Genomic DNA, 23534 nt, shown 5'->3' with positions numbered 1-23534 from the left:
ATCTTAAGGTTCTCAAACATATGCCACCCTCTAACAGTGACCCATGATACAGTTGACCTCCACTCCTCACCATACAAAATTGGGAGGTTGAAACTGTAAGCCTACTTGTGACCATAGGAATATAATAGCTCTAGATTTGTCAACAATGCAACCTTTTGCCGCTTCACATAGGTAGTAGGAAGTTGTGTGTGAGAGTCTGCTAAACTAGGTATTTGGGATTAAGATTTAAGATTTGAGGAAAGAGAAGCCAGCCTTATCTCCGTTAACTAATAAAGTGTATTATAGCAAGTTTGAGTCATCGGCTGGGATCCTCTGTGCCAACGACCACCGCCTATTTTCAGCCTGGCAGCTGGAGTGTCTGACTCAGATGTCGTCTTGGCAGCAGGTATTGCTGGCTCTGAAGCTACTGTAGATAAAAATGTGTGTATAAATACATGCAAGTCCCTGGGTTTCATGCTTCTGCGGCTCTTGGATGGTTGACCAGTAGTATGTGTGATTATAGCACCTAGTCCTGTCACGTGACAGGCAAGACAGATCAAGCCAGAGGTGCAGCGGGGGCAGCAGATCATTTGGAGAGCCCCCGAGCTCTCCACAGACGGTGTAAATCCCCCCTGTGTGATGAAAAGAGAGAAACCGTCTGCTCAAAGCCTTAGAGAAAATACAGGATTGAGCAGGACGCCAACCCACAGGTTTCTTGTTTATATTTTGATCTACTTAAAAACGGAGTCATCTTTGCAAGTCTGGGTTCTGCTCAGCCCCCCCCCCCTCCACACACACACACACACCATTTGGAATTAGTCTTTGTTTTGACTCTTGCTTTTTATCCTGCCAACCCTTCATTCCTTTCATTTTTGAATACCTTCCATGGAGCTAAGCTTCTCTGGTATCCATATTTTCGCTTGTGTTTTATATGCAACCCCTTCTCCAGCACAAGAATAGGGCATTTTACGTGTTTCTGTTCATTTATGGCAATTGTGCACTCTTTTTTCATATATTATACTGGACTTTGGTGAAGACTTAGTCTAATGTAACAGAATTGCACTTGAAGTTAACCTTTTTTGATTGAAATACTCTTGCTGACTAGTGAAGGAATATTACAATATATTCCATTACTATTTCATTTGTAAGGAGGGTGATTGCATTTTATAACAGGATCCCATTTTGAATGATTAATAATTTTCTGAATTGGGGTTTCATTTCTTAATGAGAACCCGTAAAAAATGGCATGCTTTTTGTTTCAGGCTTCAGTGCATCAGAACAGCTGTGTAAGCATGTCTTCTCCAAACATTTCAAACATTTCCTGGGGTAGCATGAAGGTGCAAGGCTGCCCGCAAGAGTACAAAGACTGCAAAGTGTGGCCAGGAGGGAGTCGGACCTGGGACTGGAGAGAGACTGGAACCAATGTAAGACCTTTCTAATGACTTTTATCAAATGGGAGCAAAGGAGTTGGATCAAGTTTTCTCATCTTCTTGTGTTATGTCGATGGAGCGTGGTGGCGGGTTGTAATGTGGCATGCCTTTTTTTTCCCCAGCAGATTTTGTTTTCGCTTATAGTACGACTATGGAAAGGTTCATGGAGATTAAATATGACAGAGCACAGAGATGAATAAATAACGTGAAGTTAAAAAAATAATCTGAATCCTGTCAATGGGTATTACTAGACACCTGTAGTGTGATCGCAAACGAGAGTCGCAAACCTTAAATGAGTCTTTTACCTGTAGCGCTTCGGGGTTAAGAGGTCCAGTGGACAGTCCCTACTTGCAGAACTCTGCAACATAGAACCTGCAAACGTCCGACGTGTGTCTTTTGGTCAATAATTTATTGTTCAAGCAGTTTGCGATAAGTAGGCAGTCAGGCGGTTGCACCATTCTGTTACCCATAAATACCATCTAAATGCAAAATCTTCAAGTTAAAACTGTATCATAATGCTCTGTGCCTGTGACTGACATTAGGTTAAAGCTATCTCTGACTGCTTCTGGACATCTGACCGCTTCTTCCACATAGTCTGGAGCAGACATGCAAAAAACATGAATGTAGTGCCTTCTAGAGAGCTGATTGTTTTAACACAGGAGGTCTTCAGAGTAGTTATTAAGAAATCATTCTACTTCTTGTCAATCTCTGGTAGCAATTGAACAAAGGACGGAATTTCTACTTTTAGGAAATAAAAAATATCCCAGGCCATAGACTGTATGATTAGATGGAGAGGCCATGCCTAATGGAATCTGAAAACTGTTCATTTAGATAACTCCTCTCACAATAAACACAATAAGGCAGACATTGCCTTAAACACATTTTTCTCTACAGTGCTTCACTCTAGGTTGCAAACAGTAGAACTCTCAATTGTCCGGGTCCCTCTTCCTTCACCCTTATCTCAAGCTACATCCAGACAACAAGCGCCTCTCCCCACAAGGACACTAGGATCCTAATTATACCTGGGTGACTTGCAACATAAAAGCAACCCTCACTCCCTGCTGTCCTCTACCTCACTGGAGAGCTATTAACCCCCTCACAGCTCATTACAGATGCCAAATGAGATATACAACAGCAGTTCATCTGGCATATTGTGTGCATTGGAACCACAGATAAACCAATAACCTGTTCTGCAAGACATGCCCATGGTAATTCCGTTGGTGAAGCAGAAACAATCTGCACTGTCTCTTCGAGTGGGATTTATAACCACCTCCCCCCCTCAAGGCACCCTAAGAATCCAATCAAGAAAAAACTTCCCTTTTCTCACAGAAGTTGTAACCCTCACAGAGCACTTCCCTTGAATTATTTGTTATAGGTTAGTACTTTCACTCCCTTTATCACTTCAGGAATAGCCTCTCCCTCAACCTATTACTGCAAAAAACCTCCTGCCATTTATCTAAACCAAAACAACTAAAATCAGCAGCAAACTCTGGTCACGGGCAACTTAGTAACAACGCAAGCTACATCCAAGCAATAAGTGGTTCTACCCACCCACATCCTTAGTTAAGGCTACAGAGCTAACTTTCATAACACTACTGATGAAATGCATCTTGTATTCAAATTAACCGTAGCCACAGAGACCGCCAGACCAAATTTTATGCATTGGTTTGCTCCTATCAATAGCTGAATGAATGCCAGTTACCTTAAGATGAATGTAGCTAAGGCTGTTGTCTTGGTAAGAAGGACATTATCAGATGTCTGGCTGATGGTGGTCTCACCCAACACCATAGGGAATCCATCTGTTCTAAATGTTAATAAACATGAAGGCATCTAACTTGGCAGCGATAGTAAAAAAATGCTTGCTCCGGCTATAACCATTGAAACAGAGCTGTCCTGTAGTTCAGGCAATGATTTTCTAAGTATAATCAGACCAGGTTGTTGTGAACCTTGTGTTGTAATAAATGACAAAACACCTGATGAATAGACTGCCAAGACAACAGAATATGATGGCAGGCTCCTTAAATGTCTGACGTGGCTAGACTACATCACGCCTCTTTTTATAAACCTGTACTGGCTCTTTGTGGTGAGGCACATTTAACTCCAACCCCACCCTGCCTTCCCTCTTAGTTCTCATTTTTTTCCCTCTTGCTTAACATCACAAAGCTCATGTTGATCTTTGTTTCTACACACAATTTCCAGCATTCTTCCAAAATGCAACCAGTTTTGTTCCAACAATAGTCTTCATCACCCTGGCAGAAATGAGTCCATTGACTAATAAAGCATTGGAATCAAAGGACTGCAAAAGGTCTAGGATGATTACAGCACTGGTTTCAATCTATCTACTGCCACCATTTGTTTACATCCTTATTTCTGCTCGGCATAAACCTTGCCTACATATGATACAAAATACTGTATGGCTCGACAAACGGCTATACTTGAGTAACTGCTTTCTCCAGCAGTGTCATAGTGTCCAGTTGGCTGGAGTTTCAGGAGGGGAGTCACAGATCGCCCATTAAATACATACAAGACTACCCCACTTTAAGTGGAAGTCTTTAGAACCTTAGAACCTGTCAGAGGGAGTTGTCACCTACTCGGTACACTGTTAAAGCTTTAGATGGAGGAGTATGTTGTAGAACGAGTAGGTAATATTTACTGATGGTGAGCAGTAATAAACTTGTTACTTACATTCAGTAAAAGTTCTTTCTGGGGGATACTGTAACCGCAAATTCCTCACCTTAGAATACCGCCCGACTGGATTGGGAAAATCTTTTCATAATAATGCTCCTGCACACCAGTAGGTACTGTCATGTGGCTCAGCTGATTCCACATGAGCAGCATATGAGTGTCAGAGCTGAGCCGCAGAGAAGTGCCAGCTCTTCATGCTGATGTTGATTGCTTGTATTTTTCCGTTCCACGCCCTAAGACTGATACATGAACAATTGTTGGTAACAGTGTAACGAATACTAACTTGGGACCTTTCTAGAGGCCACTCCACAGAATGGCAAGCTGGGAGGGCAGTGAGGAATCTGTTGTTAAATAGAGTATCCACAACAAACCCCGTCACTGAAGGTAAGCAACTTGTACTTCTGATGGATACTTCTAACCGCAGAATCTGAAAGAAACAGGTTAGTATTAGATTCCTTACCTTAGAATATCCTCAGGCGTCAGACTGGATCCGGAAACCTTTGCGTAGCAGTACCCTTGCGCGTCGGTAGGCGTCGTCTGCGGCTCCGCATCCGTCGTCGGTGTTGGTGCCGGGATGACGTCGCCGGAGTACTTAGACGCCGCCCTCGCGCGCTGACGTCAGTTCCTATTTTTTCCGCACCAGCAAGCTCCGATCCGGGAACAGTGGTACCCTTAGTCAATTTTTGACTAAACTTTCCGATCATTTTTGATCATTTTTCGAAGTCGAACGACTCCGACGGTGCCGGTAGGGATGACCTGACTTAGGCCCTGCGTCGACTGCAACCGACTGATGTCGGTTGCCGACCCCCATCGCTGGTGTCTTCATTGCCTGGGGCCCGACCACGATGACAAGTCGTGCCCCGACTGCCGGGCCTTGACGTCGAAGGCTAGGCGGGAGCGGTCCCGCAAGCGCCTCGAGCTCCGGCAGTCGGCCCGCGCCGTTCAAGGTCCCAGTCCGGAAGGAGGTCGAGGGACCGGTCGCGGGGCCGGAGTCATCACGGCTCGGAGGATCGACACCATTCCTCGAGCTCCAATTCCTCAGGTAAGAGGCACAAGAAGTCGAAGAAGCGACATTGCTCTTCCGACCCCCCCCGACACAGCCGGGGGTTCGGGCGTCACGGCCTGCTCCATACCCGCCGGTCCATTGCCAGAACGCGATGCCGGAGGAGATTGACGCCTTCCTCACGGCCATGAGGTCCCGCGGTGCCTTCGGGCTAAGCAGCCCCGACTGGGAGCCCAAGCGGGCCGGGAGCTTCGGCCCCGGCGCTGTCGGGTGCTTCGGCCCCGGCACCGTTGGCGACTTCGGTCCCGGCGCCGCAGGGACCCGCTGGATCCGGGTCCGGATCCGGGTCGTCGCCGGTCGACCTTGCGACGGCCCCTAGGGTGTCGCCCCTGGCGCCCTCGACGTCGTCCCCAATCCCCCCCCCTCGGTCCGGTTCCGACGCCGGAGCGACACAGAGAGAAGATTTTTTCTTCTATGATCCGGCCCCATCATTTAACCCTGAGTACCAGGAGATGAGTTGCGAGGCGGATTGGGAGGGGTCTGAGGACCCTCTGGCACGTGAGTGCCAGTCTTATCAGGACTGGGCAGGTGAGCTAGGGGACGCAAGTGGTCTGGACACTTCGCCAGACACTGGTTTTGTCTGCTCTCCTACCGTGGCTTTAGAGGAGGGGGCTGCTTATAGTGTGGTGTTGACGCGGGCGGCGAAGGCCTTATCCCTTGAACTCCCCGTCGCGGCCGTGAGGACTAACCTCCTCACTGAGGTCCTTAAACTGCAAGCAAGCTCTTCGGAGCTTCTGTTGCCATTTAATGAGGCCTTGTCTGACGTTCTTCTGGGCAACTGGTCCAGGCCCGCTACAGGTCCCCCTGTAGATAGGAACGTGGCCAGACGCCACCGCCCGGCTCCGGGCGACCCTTGCTTCCTGTCCACCCACCCCACTCCAGAGAGCCTGGTCATACAGGCCTCTAACTCCCAGACCGCATTCCGGACGGCTCCCCCCGATCGGGAATCCAAGAGGTACGAAAAGAATGGTATAAAGATGTTCTCCTCCCTGAATTTGGGGTTGTGGTCCGTTAACACCGCGTGCCTCTTGGGCCATTATACCCACTCTCTGTGGGACACGGTCGCGGACGTGCTACCACAATGTCCGGAGGAGGCCCGGACTAAACTCGCCCAAGCCCTTGCGGAGGGTCGAGATGCAGCACGGTACTCCATCCGATGTGGGCTGGATACAGCGGACTCGCTGGGTAGAGCGATGGCAACGACGGTGGCGATTCGTCGCCACGCCTGGCTGAGGTCCGCCAACTTTTCGGCTGATGTCCAAAACACCCTTATGGACATGCCGTTTGATGGCCGTCGCCTCTTTGGCGACAAGGCAGACAGTGCGCTTGAGCGCTTTAAGGACTCCAGGGCTAAGACCAAGTCCTTGGGCCTGTCGGCCCGCGCCAGCAATCTGCTGCATTTCGCTCCTTTCGTGGCCAAGGAAGGGGCACCCCCACACGTCCTGCCAGCCACGGGCCGCAGACTAACATCCAGCGCGGTGGCGGACGTGGTAACCGCCGTGGCGGTGCCCGGGGACAATGGCGAGGCCAGTCCACATCCACCCCCGCAGCATCCGCCTCAAAGCCCTCCTAGTCCGAGCTTTCAGGCCCACGTGACGCCAGTGGGGGGCAGGGTTCGCCATCACCTCCTCCACTGGCGCAACATCACATCGGACAGGTGGGTGCCGCAAATTGTCCGAAGGGGCTACTCCCTACCCTTCGAGGCGGCCCCTCCAGCCATGCCACCGCAGTAACACCGCATGTCGGGGGATCACTTGAATCTTCTGCGAGAGGAAGTTACGTCCCTCTTGGCCAAGGGGGCCATCAAGCGCGTTCCTGGGCCAGAAGTAGGGTGTGGTTGTTACTCCCACTACTTTCTGGTTCCCAAGAAGGGCAAAGGGGGCCTACGCCCTATCTTGGACCTGCGGAACGTCAACGGCTTCCTCTGGAAGGAGAGGTTCAAGATGCTGACCCTGGCTAAGGTCTTAGCTGCCCTGGACCCGGGAGACTGGATGGTAGCGTTGGACTTGCAGTACGCTTATTTCCACATCCCCGTCCTGCCGGCCCATCGGCGCTACCTGCGGTTCACGCTAGGCCACAAGCACTTTCAGTTTACCGTGCTCTCCTTCGGCCTTACCAGCGCCCCATGGGTGTTTACGAAAGTGATGGCGGTGGTCACAGCTCATCTGCGCAGGTTAGGGGTTTCAGTCTTCCCCTACCTCAACAACTGGTTGTTAAAGGTGGGCTCGCCCCAGACAGTCGTCAGCCACCTCCAGACTATGGCTGACCTCCTGCACCTGCTGGGGTTCTCCATCAACGTGCCGAAGTCACACAGGTGTCCCTCTAAGAAGCTCCTCTTCATCGGAGCCGTTCTAGACTCTGCGCAGTTTCGGGTTTATCCTCCCGAACAGCGGGTTCGGGATATTCAGGCTCTGATTCCGATCTTTCAGCCGTTATCCCGAGTCTCGGTCAGGTTGACGATGCGGCTCCTGGGGCTGATGGCCTCCTGCATCCTTCTGGTGCATCACGCCAGGTGGCGGATGCGGGCTCTGCAGTGGAACCTGAAGTTTCAGTGGGCCCAGCATCAGGGCAACTTGTCTGACCATGTCTTGATCTCGGAGGGCACTGCAAGACAGTTGCAGTGGTGGCTCACCGACCGCGATTGGTAAGCGGCAGATCCCTCTCCCTACCCCAACTGGAGCACGTAGTTGTGACGGACGCGTCCCTCCAGGGCTGGGGAGGCCACGTGGGAGAGGCGGAGATCAGAGGCCTCTGGTCTCCGGCGGAGTCCCAGCTCCATATCAACCTTCAGGAGCTGCGGGCGATCCGGCTTGCACTGAAGGCATTCTTCCCCTCTGTCCGGGGGAGTGTAGTGCAGGTGTTCACGGACAACACCACCGCCATGTGGTACTGCAACAAACAGGGCGGGGTGGGGTCGTGGACCCTATGCCAGGAGGCTCTGCGCCTCTGGCAGTGGCTGGAACATCAGGGCGTGACCCTGGTGGTTCAACACCTGGCAGGTTCCCTGAACGCCAGGGCGGACGAACTCGGCCGTCGGTGCAAGATGGATCACGAATGGCGTCTGAACTCGGACGTGGGGCAAGGCCTCTTTCAGCAGTGGGGAGAGCCTTGGTTAGATCTATTCGCCACAGAAGAGAACACGCAATGTCATCAGTTCTGCGCGTTGGAATTTCCAAGGTGGCACTCGCCCGGAGACGCTTTTCGTCGCGAGTGGAGTTGCGGTCTGTTGTACGCCTTTCCGCCTACACCACTTCTGCCCAGAGTGCTGAAGAAGATCAGACGCGACCGGGCCCAAGTCATCCTTGTGGCTCCGGACTGGGCACGGAGGTTCTGGTATCCCGAGCTACTCAGCATGTCTGTCGATCCCCCGATTCGTCTGCCCCTTCAGGAGGACCTTCTGTTGCAGCAGCAGGGGACGGTCCTCCACCCGAACCTGTCCAGTCTCCACTTACATGCGTGGAGATTGAATGGCGGCAGTTGAGGCCATTTGACTTGCCTCCTGAAGTCTGTAATGTCATTCTGGCAGCCAGGCGTCCTCCACAAAATCGGTATACGCCTGCAGGTGGAACAAATATGTGGCATGGTGCACAGCAAAGGCTGTGGATCCCCTTTCTGTCCCTCTTTCAGAGGTTCTCCTCTTTCTTCTTTCTCTTGCCCAGCAGGGCTCTGCTCTGGGCACTCTGAAGGGCTACCTCGGCCATTTCCGCCTTCTTAAGGCTGCCTGATCAGCCCTCTTTGTTCAAGTCCCCGGTTGTAAATAGGTTTTTGAAGGTCATCACTCATATGTTTCCTCCAGTTTCTTTCGTGATGCCTCAGTGGGACTTGAACCTTGTTCTCACTTTTCTGATGTGCGCTCCCTTTGAGCCACTTCATAACTGTCCTCTTCGCCTCCTTACTCTGAAGACCGCTTTCCTGGTTGCCATCACCTCTGCCAGGAGAGTGAGTGAGCTCCAGACTCTTTCTTCTAAGCCTCCTTTCCTTTCAGTCCATCCGGACAAAGTTGTGTTGCGGACGCGACCCTCTTTCCTGCCTAAGGTAGTCACAGCCTTCCACATCGGGCAGTCCATCACCTTGCCCACCTTCTTTCCGCCTCCGCATCCCTCGAAAGAGGAAGTGAGGCTCCACCGTCTGGACCCAAAATGTGCGCTCTCATTCTATTTGGATCGCACACGCCAGTTCCGGGTGGATGACCAACTCTTTGTTGGTTACGTGGGCGCTAAGAAGGGACGGGCGGTGCACAAACAAACCATTTCTCGATGGGTCGTCTTGTGCATCAAGGCTTGTTACTCTTTGGATCAAAAGGAGCCTCCAGTGGGGCTTCGTGCCCATTCCACACGGGCCACGGCGGCTACTACTGCCCTGGGCCGGGGAGTCCCCTTGCAGGACATCTGTCAGGTGGCTACGTGGGCCTCGCTGCACACGTTTGCATGACACTACTGCCTGGACAGCCAAGTCCGGAGAGATGGCTTTTTCGGCCGTTCCGTTCTCCAGGACTTTCTGGTGTGATCATTGGTTCGCAGACCCACCACCGGGGTTGGTATTGCTGGGGTATCTATTCTAAGGTAAGGAATCTAATACTAACCTGTTTCTTTCAGATGCACAAGTTACTTACCTTCGGTAACGATATATCTGTAAGAAACAGTAGTTAGTATTAGATTCCTTACCGCCCCACCCATCCTCCCCGTTCTGCGAACCGATATCTAGAGTTAAGGTCATCCCCTTTCAGGGCCCTAGTTTCATGGCACCAGTGTTGGTTTTTATCATGGCTCTGCGTTTCTGGCGTGGAAAAGCTGTGTATAAGAACTGACGTCAGCGCGCGAGGGCGGCGTCTAAGTACTCCGGCGACATCATCCCGGCAAAAACGTCGACGGACGCGGAGCTGCAGATGATGCCTAACGACGTGCAAGGGTACTGCTACGTAAAAGTTTCCGGATCCAGTCTGACGCCTGGGGATATTCTAAGGTAAGGAATCTAATACTAACTACTGTTTCTTACAGACATATCGTTACCGAAGGTTAGTAACTTGTGCTTCCTCATCTTTGTATATATACCAAAGCAGTACCTCTCCAGGTGGAGAGTTTGTGGAGTGGGCTGAGAACAAACGTTTTGCAGGACTGATCGGGTGAAATGACGTGGCTGTCAAGGTAGTAGTGCTTCGTGAACACATGAACTGACGCCCACATCGCAGTCTTGCAGTTGTCGAGCACAGGCACTCTGCATGCCAAGGCAGTCGTATGCCTAGTGGAATGTGCTTTCTGACCTTCTGGAGGCTGTTTCTTGGCTAATGCACAGCAGATCATAATGAAGAGGACTGTCCACCTCAACAAAGTTCACGTCTGTACTGCCTTCCCTTTCTCTGCTCCAGAGAACCCCCACTAAAAGCTGATTGCCCACTTAATGGCCCTTGGTACAGTAAATGTAAAATCTTAAAGCCCTTTTGGGGACCAGCGGATGGAGCCTCTCCTTCTCTTTGGAGTGAGTGAGGGGGAGCAAAGAACACTGGTAGTGTGATGGATTTACCAACGTGGAAGTGTTTCACAACGTTTGGTATGAATGCTGCCCGAGCCCTCTGTACCAACTTGTCTGGGGGAAAAAAGGTGGTGAAGGGCGGTTGCACTGAAAGTGCCTGAAGTTCACTCATGCGACAAGCTGATGTATTTACAATGAGGAAGACTATCTTTAAAGTCAGGAGACACCACAAGCAGCTATTCATTGGCTCAGATGATCACAAATGGTTTGGGAGGGAACGTGTCAAATCTTCAAGTCATCTATGATACTGATATTTATTGAACCTAGAAATGTCGAAAGGGCCAACAAAGAACCTCTCATAGTGGCCACTGCAAGGCCTTGCTTGGCCATAGATAAAGCAAAGAAAAGGACTTTTGACAGCTTTGCTTTAGAGAAGTCAGTCTTGCAAATACCACACCAGCACCTGGCACAAATGGATTTAGTGGAAGGGCACCTGGTGACATCCATCAATTCAGGCCTCTGACCAAACACAGTCAGTTGTTGCCGCTTCATCTCCACGCATATAGTTGTAGATTACGCAGGTAGATGACCCTGCCCCATAGATAAGACAGGAGGTCCTCACAAATTGGCAGCCAAATCGGAGGACAAATGCTCATGCTCAGTAGGTATGAGTATGCCATTCGTGTGGCCCAATCTGGAGCTGCTAGGGTGACTTGGCCTCAATCATTCCTGATGTTTCTTTTATTCCTTTTCCAAATTTTGAACGGGAAAGGGAGGGCCAGAAAAACATGAAGGAGTTCCACTGTTCCATTCCAGCATCTCAGAATGAGTGTTCTTGAAGAACCCTAATGTGCAAAACTTGCAAGACTGCTCGTTGGTGGAAAGATCTAGCCAGGGTACTCCCCACTATAGGAAGACCCCTTGTGCTACCTCGGAACATAGAAGCCACTCGTGAACTACTAAACACCACCCGCTCCATTTATCTGCTCTAACATTCAGAGACCCTGCTATGTGGTTCAAAATCAGGAAAGTTCCCTGATGCTCCAACCACCTCCAGAAATGCACCCAATACTTACTGCAGTGCCACGTGGTGGTGGTGTTGTCCTTGGGAACCTGTACAAGCCTCAACTTAATGGAAAGTAGGAAGGACTTCAGTGGCAGATTGATGTAGAGCCACCCCTCGGTTAGCGACCAGAGTCCCCTCTTCTCCACCTCCACTGATGACCTCCTTAGCCTAGCAGCGATGCATCCATCCTCACCGTCAGGTCTGGGTGGGAAAGGAGAAGGGGCCTGCAGCTAGAACTATTCATCCTGAGCCATTTCCTCTGAGAACTGGATGGCCTTTGTCAGATTGCCTTGATACTGGGCACATAGAAACTTCAAATCCCAGTCAGAGGTAAAATGTCCACATAGGACTAGGGCCCCATACTTCTTTAGTACAAGGAAGTAGGGAGAGTAACAACCTTCTACTTCCTCTTTCAGAGTCTGGATCCCTCTCCGTAGTACCCATGAGAGTAACAACTGCACCTCCTGTAAGAGAATGGATAGGTGATCGTCTGAAGTTCGCTCTGTTGTAGGAGGAATAGTGTGTGGGACAGAAAGAAAAGGCAGAACATAGCCATTTTAAATGATCTGTAAGACCTATTGGTCAGATGTGATTGGTCACCAACCTGGAGTAAATGTTGAGTCCTGCCCTCCACGATTGGGCACGAGCCATTATGGTCAAACTAAAGTTGTTTGGTGGCTGTTGGTAGCAGAGGAAAAGGAACCGGAGGAATGATGACCAGCTGGCCTGCAAGCTGCCTGCCAGACCCACATCCACATCCTCAAAAAGGCTGGGTGACTGATGCATCACTGGTTGAAAAGGCTGTCTCTGTGTATACGCCATCCATCTGCAATGCCTCTAATCTTTCTGAATTGATGCAGGAACTATTGCGTGGGGGTCAACAGCCCCAGAATGCGTGCCTTAGCTCTGCTGTCCTTAAAGAGCTTTAATGCAGGTGTACCAGACTGCAGGGCCGCAAGATGGCTACATCCTAGAGAGGCTCTACGGGATAATCCGTTAATTATCCATCTGTTAGAGTACACATCCTGGCAAGCAGTTACAGCCTTATAAACGTGTGAATGTTGGGGCTCCAACTGAGGCTAGACATGATGAAGGAGACCCTGTAGGGTGATTCTGCAACAATCCCGGCACATAGGCCTAGACCGTGCCACTAGGGCACCCCATCTTGTAGGACCGCACACGTGAGGTGGCTGGGAGAGCATGGTCGAGCAGACTGAGGGACCCACCTAAAACAGTGGATGCTGTAAGGATGTGTCTGGGGTTTGACCACCCCCTTTGAAGGGAAGAGATTGAACCCACAGCCTCCCATTAGCTGTGCTCTACGAGGAACGGTCTGGTCACGTTGCATAGGCTGTGTGGGTGGGCAGAACGAGGTGGGCAAGCACTAACAAATGCCTAGGACCTGTACTCCCTCAACTGATTGAAAGTATTTCTCAAGGGATTACTATTCAATGGAGACCTGGACCAATGCCACCTCCGGTCCCGACCCTGCCGCTGCCGTCCCGGACGGCTACAAGATCCAGAGAAAGGACCGCCATCACCGACCTGGAGGAGGACTAGCCATCGCACCCAAAGCCCACATGCGCCTCCCCACATCCAGCATGAGTGACCCCCACTCCAACACAGAACACCTCCACCGCCAGACAAACCCCAGGACCACACTACGCGGAACCCTCATCTACAGACCACCAGAACCTCGCACCCACCACTCAGCAACCGTTGCCATCACCTCCACGGACTACATTCTGCTCGGTGACCTAAACTTCCACCTCGACAACGGCAATGACCCCGACTCCACTGCTCTCCTCGACAACCTCGCCAACCTAGGACTGAAGCAGCTCGTCAAGACACCCACTCACGGGACGGGCCACATCCTCGACCCCATCTTCGCGGGAGGAACTAACATCCGCTTCCAGCACATCACTCAGTCCCTCTGGACTGACCACCACTGCGTCCACTTCACCTTCAACACCACCTCCGCATCCAAGCCCGCCCCACGCCAGCCACGATGGAACTGGTGCAGGGTCACAGAGAAAATCCTCACCACCACCCTCCGCCATCACCCTCCCAGCACCACGACAGACCCAAACATTGCAGCCAGGGATCGTCATCGCGGGGTCTCCCACTGCGCCGACAAGCTCGCACCCCTCCGCCACCCCGCAAAACAACACCTGCCGAAAGCCGCCTGGTTCACCACAGAGCTTTAGGAAGCCAGACGCTCCTGCAGACGCCTTGAGAAGTCCTGGCGAAACCTGAAAACCACGGTAGCACGGAACAATCACAAGAGCGCCCTAAAGGAATACCACCAGCGCATCAGAGACACAAAATGGACCTTCATAAGAGACAAAGTTCAGACCAACCTGACCAATGCCAAGGAACGGTTCAACATCATACAGCAGTTTGCGAAACCCACCTGCGAAGCCACGGACATCACACCCTCCCAGGAACTCTGCGATAAACTCAGCTCCTACTTCCATCAGAAGATCAAGGCCCTCTACGACGAACCTGAGACTAGCACCACCGTCTCACCCACTGCCACAGATAAACCCACCATCACATCCTGGGACCCTGCCACCGCCAAACTCATCACTGCGACCATGAAGAAGACCTACTCCGGAGCCCCAATTGACCCCTGCCCACCACACATCTTCCACAGGGCCTCCACCGTCATCGCACCTGAACTAGAACGCACCATCAACACCTACCTCAGCTCAGACATCTGCCCTGACGACTGGAAGTGAGCAGAGGTTAAACCCCTCCTCAAGAAGCTATTGGCCGACCCAACGGACCTGAAGAACTACCGGCCCATCTCTCTCCTCCCCTTTGCAGCCAAAGTCACAGAGAGACTAGTGAACACCCAGCTGACCGCCTTCCTGGAAGAAAACTCAATCTTGGACGCCTCCCAGTCTGGATTCCGCAGCAACCACAGCACCGAGACCACCCTCCTCACCGCCACTGACGACAACCGTTTGCTGCTCGACCAGGGACACACAGCAGCCCTCATCCTCCTTGACCTCTCCGCAGCTTTCAACACTGTGTCACATCGCACCCTCGCAGCCAGACTACGCGACGCAAGAATTCAAGGAACCGCCCTTGAATGGATCCAATCCTTCCTCTCCGGCAGAACCCAGAGGATCCGACTCCCTCCCTTCCTCTCCGAGCCCACGGAAACCAACTGCGGAGTCCCCCAGGGATCTTCACTAAGCCCCACGCTCTTCAACATCTACATGGCCCCCCTCGCCGCCACGCCAGACAGCATGGGCTCAGCATCGTATCCTACGCCGACGACACCCAGCTCATCTTCTCTCTCACAAAAAATCCCGAAGACACCGGACTCTACTTCCAGGAGGGCATGAAAAACATAGCAGCCTGAATGAACAACAGCTGCCTGAAGCTAAACTCAGAAAAGAAAGAGGTCCTCATCCTTGGCCCCTGCACCTCTGCCTGGGACAACACCTGGTGGCCCTCCGCCCTAGGGAGCCCACCCACCCCCACAGACCATGCTCGGAACCTCTGCATCATCCTGGACTCCTCCCTCTCCATGAACTGCCAGATCAACGCAGTCGCCTACGCTAGTTTCAACTGCCTTCGTATCCTCCGTAAGACTTTCAAATGGATCCCCCCGACTGCAGAAGGACTGGCATCCCCGCACTCATCACCAGCAGACTAGATTACAGCAATGCCGTCTACGCCGGAGTCAACAAAACTCTCATGCACAGACTCTAGGCCATCCAGAATGCCGCAGCCAGACTCGTCCTGGGAACACCGCGCCACCTACGAGGCCTTCACTGGCTCCACGTCGAGAAGAGGGTCACTTTCAAACTCCACACCCACGCTTCAAATGCCTCCATAACATCGGACCCAAATACCTCCGCAGACCCCCATCCCCCATCAGCACCTTGAGACCCTCAGGGGTGAGTAGCACGCTTTATAAACCCAATATTGATTGATTGATTGATCATGTGTAAATGAGACCTCAAGCAGCCAAGCTGGCCTTCAAAAACAGATGCTCTAACAGGCCCATCAGACTTAGCATACCAATGGAGGGTGCCTGTTCCCTGCCTAACCTGGACCTGGCCAAGGATCAAGGTCAACACACTATTTATTTCTAAGATGCACAGCCTGACAACAGTTGACTGCAAGATTGACAACCTCGTGGACAGGCTAACCGTGGATGAAAGAGCGACTTGATAAACATGAGGGCCATATTGACTAGGTAGAGTTGAGAGTTTTGGACATAGTAGATGATGCTCATGGATGAAGCGAAAAAACTGCAACAAATGGAGAAGCTACTGGAAGTTATTCTAGGCAAGAGTCAAAACTTAGATGCCCCCTCCCACTGAAATAACAGGCAGATGCTGGGTGTCCTTATTTAATGCATATTAGTAGAATTGAGTACTGCATGGCAGAGATGATTAAAAGGCTAGTCATTAACGCTACCGTTACTCCCATGTCTTCAGTGGAACATGTATACATATCTCTGGGTCCATGGCTGCCTCTTGGTGCCCATGCAGGCAATCGTATTTTTGTGTACCCTGATTGCAGAATGGCAGTGCAGGTGGCGAGGTGAGGTCCTGCCCCTTTAAAAGAAACATGCAAAAGGCAGGAATTCAGTCCACCTTACTCTACCACACCTGGCTTTGAATCACAATCCAGACGGCAAGGACTCTCCCACCTCCCCCCAACCCCCCAAACAAGCAAATAAGTTCTGCCCCATGTCCTTTCTAAATGCATTCGTCCGAAATGATAGAGCCTCTGTGGAGGGCCTTGCCTCTCTAAGCAAACGCAATTAATTGCTTGCCTTCTGGCCTTTTATGCTCGACTGACTGAAGCATCAAACTTAACCTTTTGTTATCTATAGATATATATTGTCATGGCTTCCTTGTTTTTGGTGAGTGATTGACTTCAAAGACCTCTTCAGGACAACTGCTACTTCGAATCCTCATTCCACAGAATGAACCTTTGTTTTACACCATATGTAAAAGCTGGCAACATAGCGGACTCTTTGTCTGCTCGTTGAGCTCCTAATACACCCGGCTACCTGCTCCTTTACCAGGCAGTAGCTTACTCACTAATCTGGCGACCCATGAAAAATTCACAGCTAATGTCTGGGTTTTTTGTGTGTTTTTTTCTAACATGTTGGGTTCCTGCTTAGCAAATGCTGCGTGATTATTATGGCATTGTGATGAGATCCCTAGTCCTGTTTGTGGGTACATTTTGGGTATATTTTTGGAGAGGTAGAAGGTTCTCTTATTTCCTCTGATAGATTTCTTTTATCAGAGTGGGTGGTAGTTCAAAGGTTTACAACCACCCAGACACTTACCATACCACTTGTTTTCCCTCCACATTGCATGTATCTCCATGCAGATAGATTAGATACTTTCTCAGTACCTTGCCCCAAGGTTTCTTTACATTTCCTCCTGTTAACTTGGACAGAGAGGCCTCTCTGACCTGTATTTTGAACTGTATTCTTTATGTATGCAGGCCCATACATGCAGTATTGATATCACTTTACGCCTTTCCAGCCCTACATTGCGGTTGAGGTCAATGCAGTAGGCCTAAACCCTCTAATACAGTGATTGCTCGCAAGTCAAGCAACCTATTGCTGAGATTAACACACTCGGGTGTACTGCCAAGGTCTGAGGAAGGATTAGGTGCAGAGCATTCCTTGATCAGCTGTGACGCACAATCAGTTATCTCTTAATTGCGTGTAAACCAGTACAGTAACTTAAATTGCTTACCCTCAGAGACCAGGATCCAAGTTCTTTTTGCTCGGGATGCATGATCCAGATAAATCACACACAACTAGACCTATTTTTTACATTTTCGATTTGTAGGGCCACTTATACAATGCTCCCTGTTGACATTCTCCATGCTGGGGACGCTGATAGTCTATCTCCTCCAGAAAATTGGTATCCCAGCTGTAAACAGCTGTGCATAAAGAAGCATCAATATGCTTCCCTCGAGGTAAGGCAAAAAGGCTAGCCAACTTGGACACACCTTTTACTGATGGACAATAGAAGTTCTGTTGTTCGCAAACTGGGACACTATCCAATTACTACAAACTAAGACTGATTCATGTAAAGTTCCTTCATAGGATAAATTACACCCTTAAATCACTATATAGGCTGGGCCTTAGAGATAACTCATGTTGCAACATGTGTGGGGCCTAAGGTTGCACTGCTCAGTAGTTATTCGCTTCTGGGCAGAGATACTACATACCCTCACTAAAATGACTGGGTTCATGGTCCTGACAATTATAACTTTAGCGCGCTACGTGACCAATATAACTCCTGGAGTGAGGAAATACGCTGTCTTAGCCTGTACATTATCAGATAATCATGTGGAATGCATTCATGCATATCAGTGAAGGAACGACTGCCCTACTGAGACACTGCATAGTATCCAGACCTGCGCAGATCATATATTTGGTTGCGTCTTGTTCATCATGGTTATTCTGTGCCTAAGAGTCCCTAATGTCCTCTGGGGCTGCCGGCAAGATCTTGCTGGCTATGTCCTTAAGAACATGTGCACACAGCAAACAAACATAATTTACGGAGCACAGTGCCAAACTGGCCTAAGAAAACATGCGCTAGACAAAAACATCAATCCTTTGGGTTCCCTATCTAGAGGAGTGGTTGGAAATTAAATGAGTAAAGGTTCACCTTACTGGTCTTGGCCGGTACAGTGAGACTGTCTGGAGTAGGGTGCCTAATGAGAAAATCCAAGTCACCAGGTGTCGGTCTGTTCATAAGTGGACAAAACTGAGTTTCGACCAAGTGGTCGATGAAGTATCTTTTAGGACATTGTTAAAAAGAAGCAAGGGCTTGGAAGTCACTGGCCCAGACTGCAAAATCTCCACCATACTTTGTTTGGTCTCAACTGAGGGTAGCTGCATATCCTAGTGCCTCATCTGTCCTCCAGACTACCACTGAAAATGAAGCACCCTCTTCGTTGGTGGCCCAAGAGGCAAGTCAAGCTCTGTCTCAGACGAGACAAAATGAATGTATTCGTCTGTAAGGCGACTGGTGCTTATATAAAGCTCTCAGATACCTTTGGGTCTAGTGAGGGCTACATAAAACTCCCAAAAAATGATTTAATCTCTGACTAAACGAATTGCACACCATTATTAGAAATCAATTCAGAGGGAAAACCTTCAGTGGCAAAAGCACCAGTGAGCAAAGTAACCACACTCACATTAGGCTCCTGAAGGAACTACACTTCAAGCCATTTCGATAAAAGGTCAATCAAAATGATGGTAAAACATAAAAAGGTGGCAAAAAAATCTATATTCACTCTCCCCTCACCCTTTGTGGACTCTCAGGAACAATCATGGGTAGAGTTATACATTTCAGACCTTTATCCTTGTTCACACAAGTCATGCATTTCCCAGCCCAATTCTATACTTCCCTGTCTAACCCTGGCCACCAGTAGGTTTTTCTTAAACTTTTTTTGTCATAGTCATGCCCAATTGACCTTCATGACTTATATTCAACAGCCTATCTCTAATCATATCTGGAGGAATCCACTTGTCCGGCCTGAATAACAATCCAGCGTCCACTGACACCTCTGATTGTACCTTAACATACATTTGAAGTCCCACAGGAAGATCACCTTCTCTTGGCCAACCATTTCTGACATACTGTATTACTTTTTTCAACAGCAAATTCTGATTAAGAGCACATATGCACTCATCATCACTAACACACTTGGTGTCAAACCAAAACACATTTGCTACCAAACACTCCATATCTTGTTGTTCATCAACCACATCTTCATTCTCCTCTCCAAATACCGGTAGATTGGAAAGGCAGTCAACTTTCTTGTTTCTACCTCCTCAACTGCAAAATTCTATTCAAGCAGTTTTGTACTTAATTTCACAAGTCTAGCAGTAGCGTTGGTGGCATGAACATTAGACCCACTCAAAATTGGTATTAGTGGCTTATGGTCTGACCGCAATATGAATTTTGTACCCCAAACCTATGCTTTAAAACACTCCACTGCCCAGACAGATGCAAGCATCTCACTCTCCATAACTAATTACTGTTGTTCCAGTGGTCTGAGTGTACGAGAGGCGAATGCAATGGTGTGTTCATTACTACTTCTGACTTCAGACAATAGAGCTTCAAATCCAGCACCCCTAGCATCTACAGTTCGTCAAACATTCTCCAGGGGTGTATGGACTGAGTAGGGGAGTATTCAATAGCCTTTCCTTTATTTCTTTGAAAGCCACCTCTTTTGCCTACTCCACACAAACTTTATATTCTTCTTCAACAAAGGAGGAGCTCAGCTTTTGTGGCAACATTTTAAACAAATGTAGCATAGTTTAAGCACATCCCTATAAATGCCTTGAGCTGCTGTCTGTCCGTTGGGACTGGCACCTCCTCAATTGCTTTCAGTAACCCCAGACGTGGACCAATGCCCTTACCGGAAACTACATGACCAAGTACTACACCTCATGCACCCAAAATCACACTGATTTTTCCTGAGTTTTAATCCTTTCTCATTCAAAGCTGCTAAAACATAATTCGACCTTTCCAAATGCTCTACATCATCTTTACCATAAACCAAGACGTCATCCTGAAACACAAGCACACCCTTGAGCCCTTTCAAAACTTTTCCCATTACCCTTTGGAATACAGCAGAATCAAGTCTAAAAGGCATTCTGAAAAATTGAAAAACACCACTAGTTGTAACAAAAGCTGTAAAATGTCTAGATTTTTCCGTTTACACCACCCGATGTTACAGAGATCTCAAATCAAGTTTAGAAAATATGCTTGCACCTGCTAAAGTGCACAACATATTTTCACTCTTGGGTAACAGATGTCCATCCACCCAAATGGCTTGAATTAAACTCCTAGAGTTAATACACATTCTTAACTCGTATTTTTTGCGAGCCACGACTATGGGCAATAACCACAGAGACAATTTCACTTACTCAATCATACCCTCCTCACACGTTTGATTGAATAATTCATCTATCACTTGCCTCACACTCAATGGCACACCTCGCCATTTATATTTTACATGAATGTGTCTCTCCTTTAACTTAATGACATGTTCAAAAGCCTTTAACATCCCCAACTCTTCACTCGTCATATAGATTGCAAGTCACCCAGTCATCCATCAGTTTGAGATTCAGCAACAGTGGGAGACAGTCGCTGTGCTTACACACACCTTCATTTATTTTCAATACAATGATTTGCACCACCAATTATTTACAAATAATTAAATTAATTTTGGTAACATGGCATATTCATGTTCGAATTGATGTTATTTTTCACATTTCGTTCTAATCGTCGTTTTTTAAGTATTTAAAGGTTGTCAAACATTGTTATATATTTTTACAATTTTTTTAAATAATATTTGTAACATAATATTTATTTATAATATATAATTTATAATGTGAGATATACAATTATGTAATTTATTATGCAATATATAATTAATGTTATAATATATTTATATAATATACATATTCATATAATGTAATATTTATATTACATCTTTTGGCTGGTGTTGATGGGAAGCAGGTAGTATTTTTGCTGTCCGCGGTATTGTGTCCCCCGCCCCCCCCCTATGTCAAATGGGACTTTATACAGGCTGATGCTAGTTTGCCTGTATGTGTTGACTTGGGTTTGGCTGGCGCGGATGTTGAGCAGATAGTATTTATGCTCCTGGTGGTTTTCTGTACCCCCTATGTCAAATGGGCGCTTATACAGGCCCATGCGAGCTTGCCAGTGTGCCTTGACTAGGGTGATATTGTTTGTGCACTCTCTCCCCCCCCCCCCTCCCCTTGCAGCTCCGGAAACATTTTGACATACTTTCCGGTATGACTGTATAAGCAGATTCAGCACCAATGACTACTTTAGTCTTCTTAGCTTTAGCAGTATAGAACAAACGCCCACCTATTATCAAAAAGAGAAAAAATGAAGAACAGTTACGCAAACTATGCAGGGCTAAAATGAAAACATTAACAAAAAACATGCAATAACACATAAACCTTTAACACATGCCACTTACAAATAAATAATGAGATATACTACCATCAACGGTGTAACTTTTCGACATTCAACATAATCCATGCTTCTGGACTTTTGTAAAACCATCTATATAAACATTACGGCTCACATAATCCACAAGCTCATAGTACTTAATGGCATCCGTTACTATAAAAAGAAAAAGTTTTAAAAAAATTAGACCGTCAGATATACCAATAACCCATTTTACGTGCTGTCATTCAAAGAATTACAAAGACCAAAAGTTAACGAAGATGTAATTATACACTATTACTATACATATCTCCCCCGTCAAGAACACTCAAACCAACCATAACACCAAGGGAACAACCAAAGGAGAGAAGGTACCTTTTACTCAAAAGAGGGGTGTCAAATATACATTGAAGAAAAAGGTGAGGACGGACAAATGGCGGAATTGTGAAAATTTCGAAGGTCAGGAAAATAGTAACACCCAGAACTATTACAAAAAGAAATAGTATGGATAAAGGATGCAAAAAAGAGAAGAAATACATTTCTAAAGGAACACCATTGACACAAGATAAAGTTACAAACAAAGCAGTGTCCACAAATAGGGCAAGTGGCGTTGAGCCACTGTTTACTCCTAAGGAAAAAAAAGAGAAACAAATGTTAAAAACTAGTATGCCATGGTTTCTGTCGTGTCACACAGCGAGACAGCAGAGGGGCATGGACGAGGATGGGCAGTCCTGCAACAGGGAAGGGGCTGCACACTGTTGTGCAGCAATGACCGGTCACCACTGAGGCACATGGTACAGGTGTTCTTTGAGCGGGATGTGCCATGAATTCACAATGAGCGCAGCTTAGCACTACAGGGTAAAATGGCCAGGTTCTACTTTTATGTAGGCAATGTATCATGTGAAAAAACACACATGGATGACATCCACTTACATTACATTCGATTCGCCCATACCATTGGCTACAATCAAATGGTTAAAAAAGAAAGAGAGTACCCTTTTAGTAACACCCTCAGGAACAGGGTAATGTAGAAAGAAGAAATTAGGTGTTCCCTGGGCTTTTGATTCAAAGTGGGGACCTAGATCATTCATTCATCTTAGCGACTATACATTCAACCACTCTTTCAATCCCGTGCCCTTAGTAGAACCACAAAAACAGTGAATTATGTGTACAAAAATTGCAGAATTTTTATTTTTTGATTAAAAATATATTCAGTACATAATAAAACAATGAATTCATTCATATGTGGTTAAAAACAATATTCACCTAATCAGTGTTGACATGGAATTCAGAGTTTATGGTAAGATACTCGGATACACATATAAGTATACTTTCCATACACAGTAATTACAATGTTGCAAAAAGTTTAAAAATTATACACAATTAATACATCCCCTACGGGGTAGTCGACGCGTTTCGGTGGTTACGGCGATATGCCCCACCTTCCTCAGGACAATTCTGACGTACACATTTATCTCATAATAAAATCCCTCTATGGTAAGGAAATATATACGGAGTACACACTTCTTTGGTGGCTTGTTGAAGTCACGCACTTTTATTTTTGGATTATGCACTTGAATTTGCTTGCATTATCATTCTTTCATGGCAGTTCTATTCAATTGTGCCCTATGTTGGAGTCATCGGGTATTTACACCGGTGTAGTCTTCTCTTTGGTTTTCTCTGTAGCTTGGAATGTTTATTTATTCTCCTGTTTTTAAGTTCTTACTGGACCTGGTATTTTCAATTCACCATTGATTGTTCTGGGATTATTTTCCCTGAGTTCCAACTCTTGTTTACTCTTATTTCGCGCCTCCACCGGTGTCCGTCCAGAGTTTTGATTCCTGAATGGA

At 48.0% G+C, this 23534-nt stretch overlaps 1 protein-coding gene across 4 annotated transcripts in view; it reads left to right on the top strand.

Annotated features, from left to right (window-relative positions):
• The window catches only part of AAMDC (adipogenesis associated Mth938 domain containing), a 228854-nt gene that overhangs the window by 132885 nt on the left and 72435 nt on the right, over positions 1–23534 (top strand). For all 4 annotated transcript variants that reach the window (XM_078658504.1, XM_078658505.1, XM_078658503.1 and 1 more), the window contains one exon: positions 1242–1403. In XM_078658504.1, coding sequence (XP_078514630.1) covers positions 1272–1403 — 132 coding nt within the window. In that variant the 5' untranslated portion in view covers positions 1242–1271. The remainder of the gene's footprint in view (positions 1–1241; positions 1404–23534) is intronic.

Source organism: Lissotriton helveticus, chromosome 8 (assembly GCF_964261635.1).
Source record: "Lissotriton helveticus chromosome 8, aLisHel1.1, whole genome shotgun sequence".
NCBI classification, from domain to species: domain Eukaryota; kingdom Metazoa; phylum Chordata; class Amphibia; order Caudata; family Salamandridae; genus Lissotriton; species Lissotriton helveticus.
This window is presented reverse-complemented; position numbering and strand designations above follow the sequence as displayed.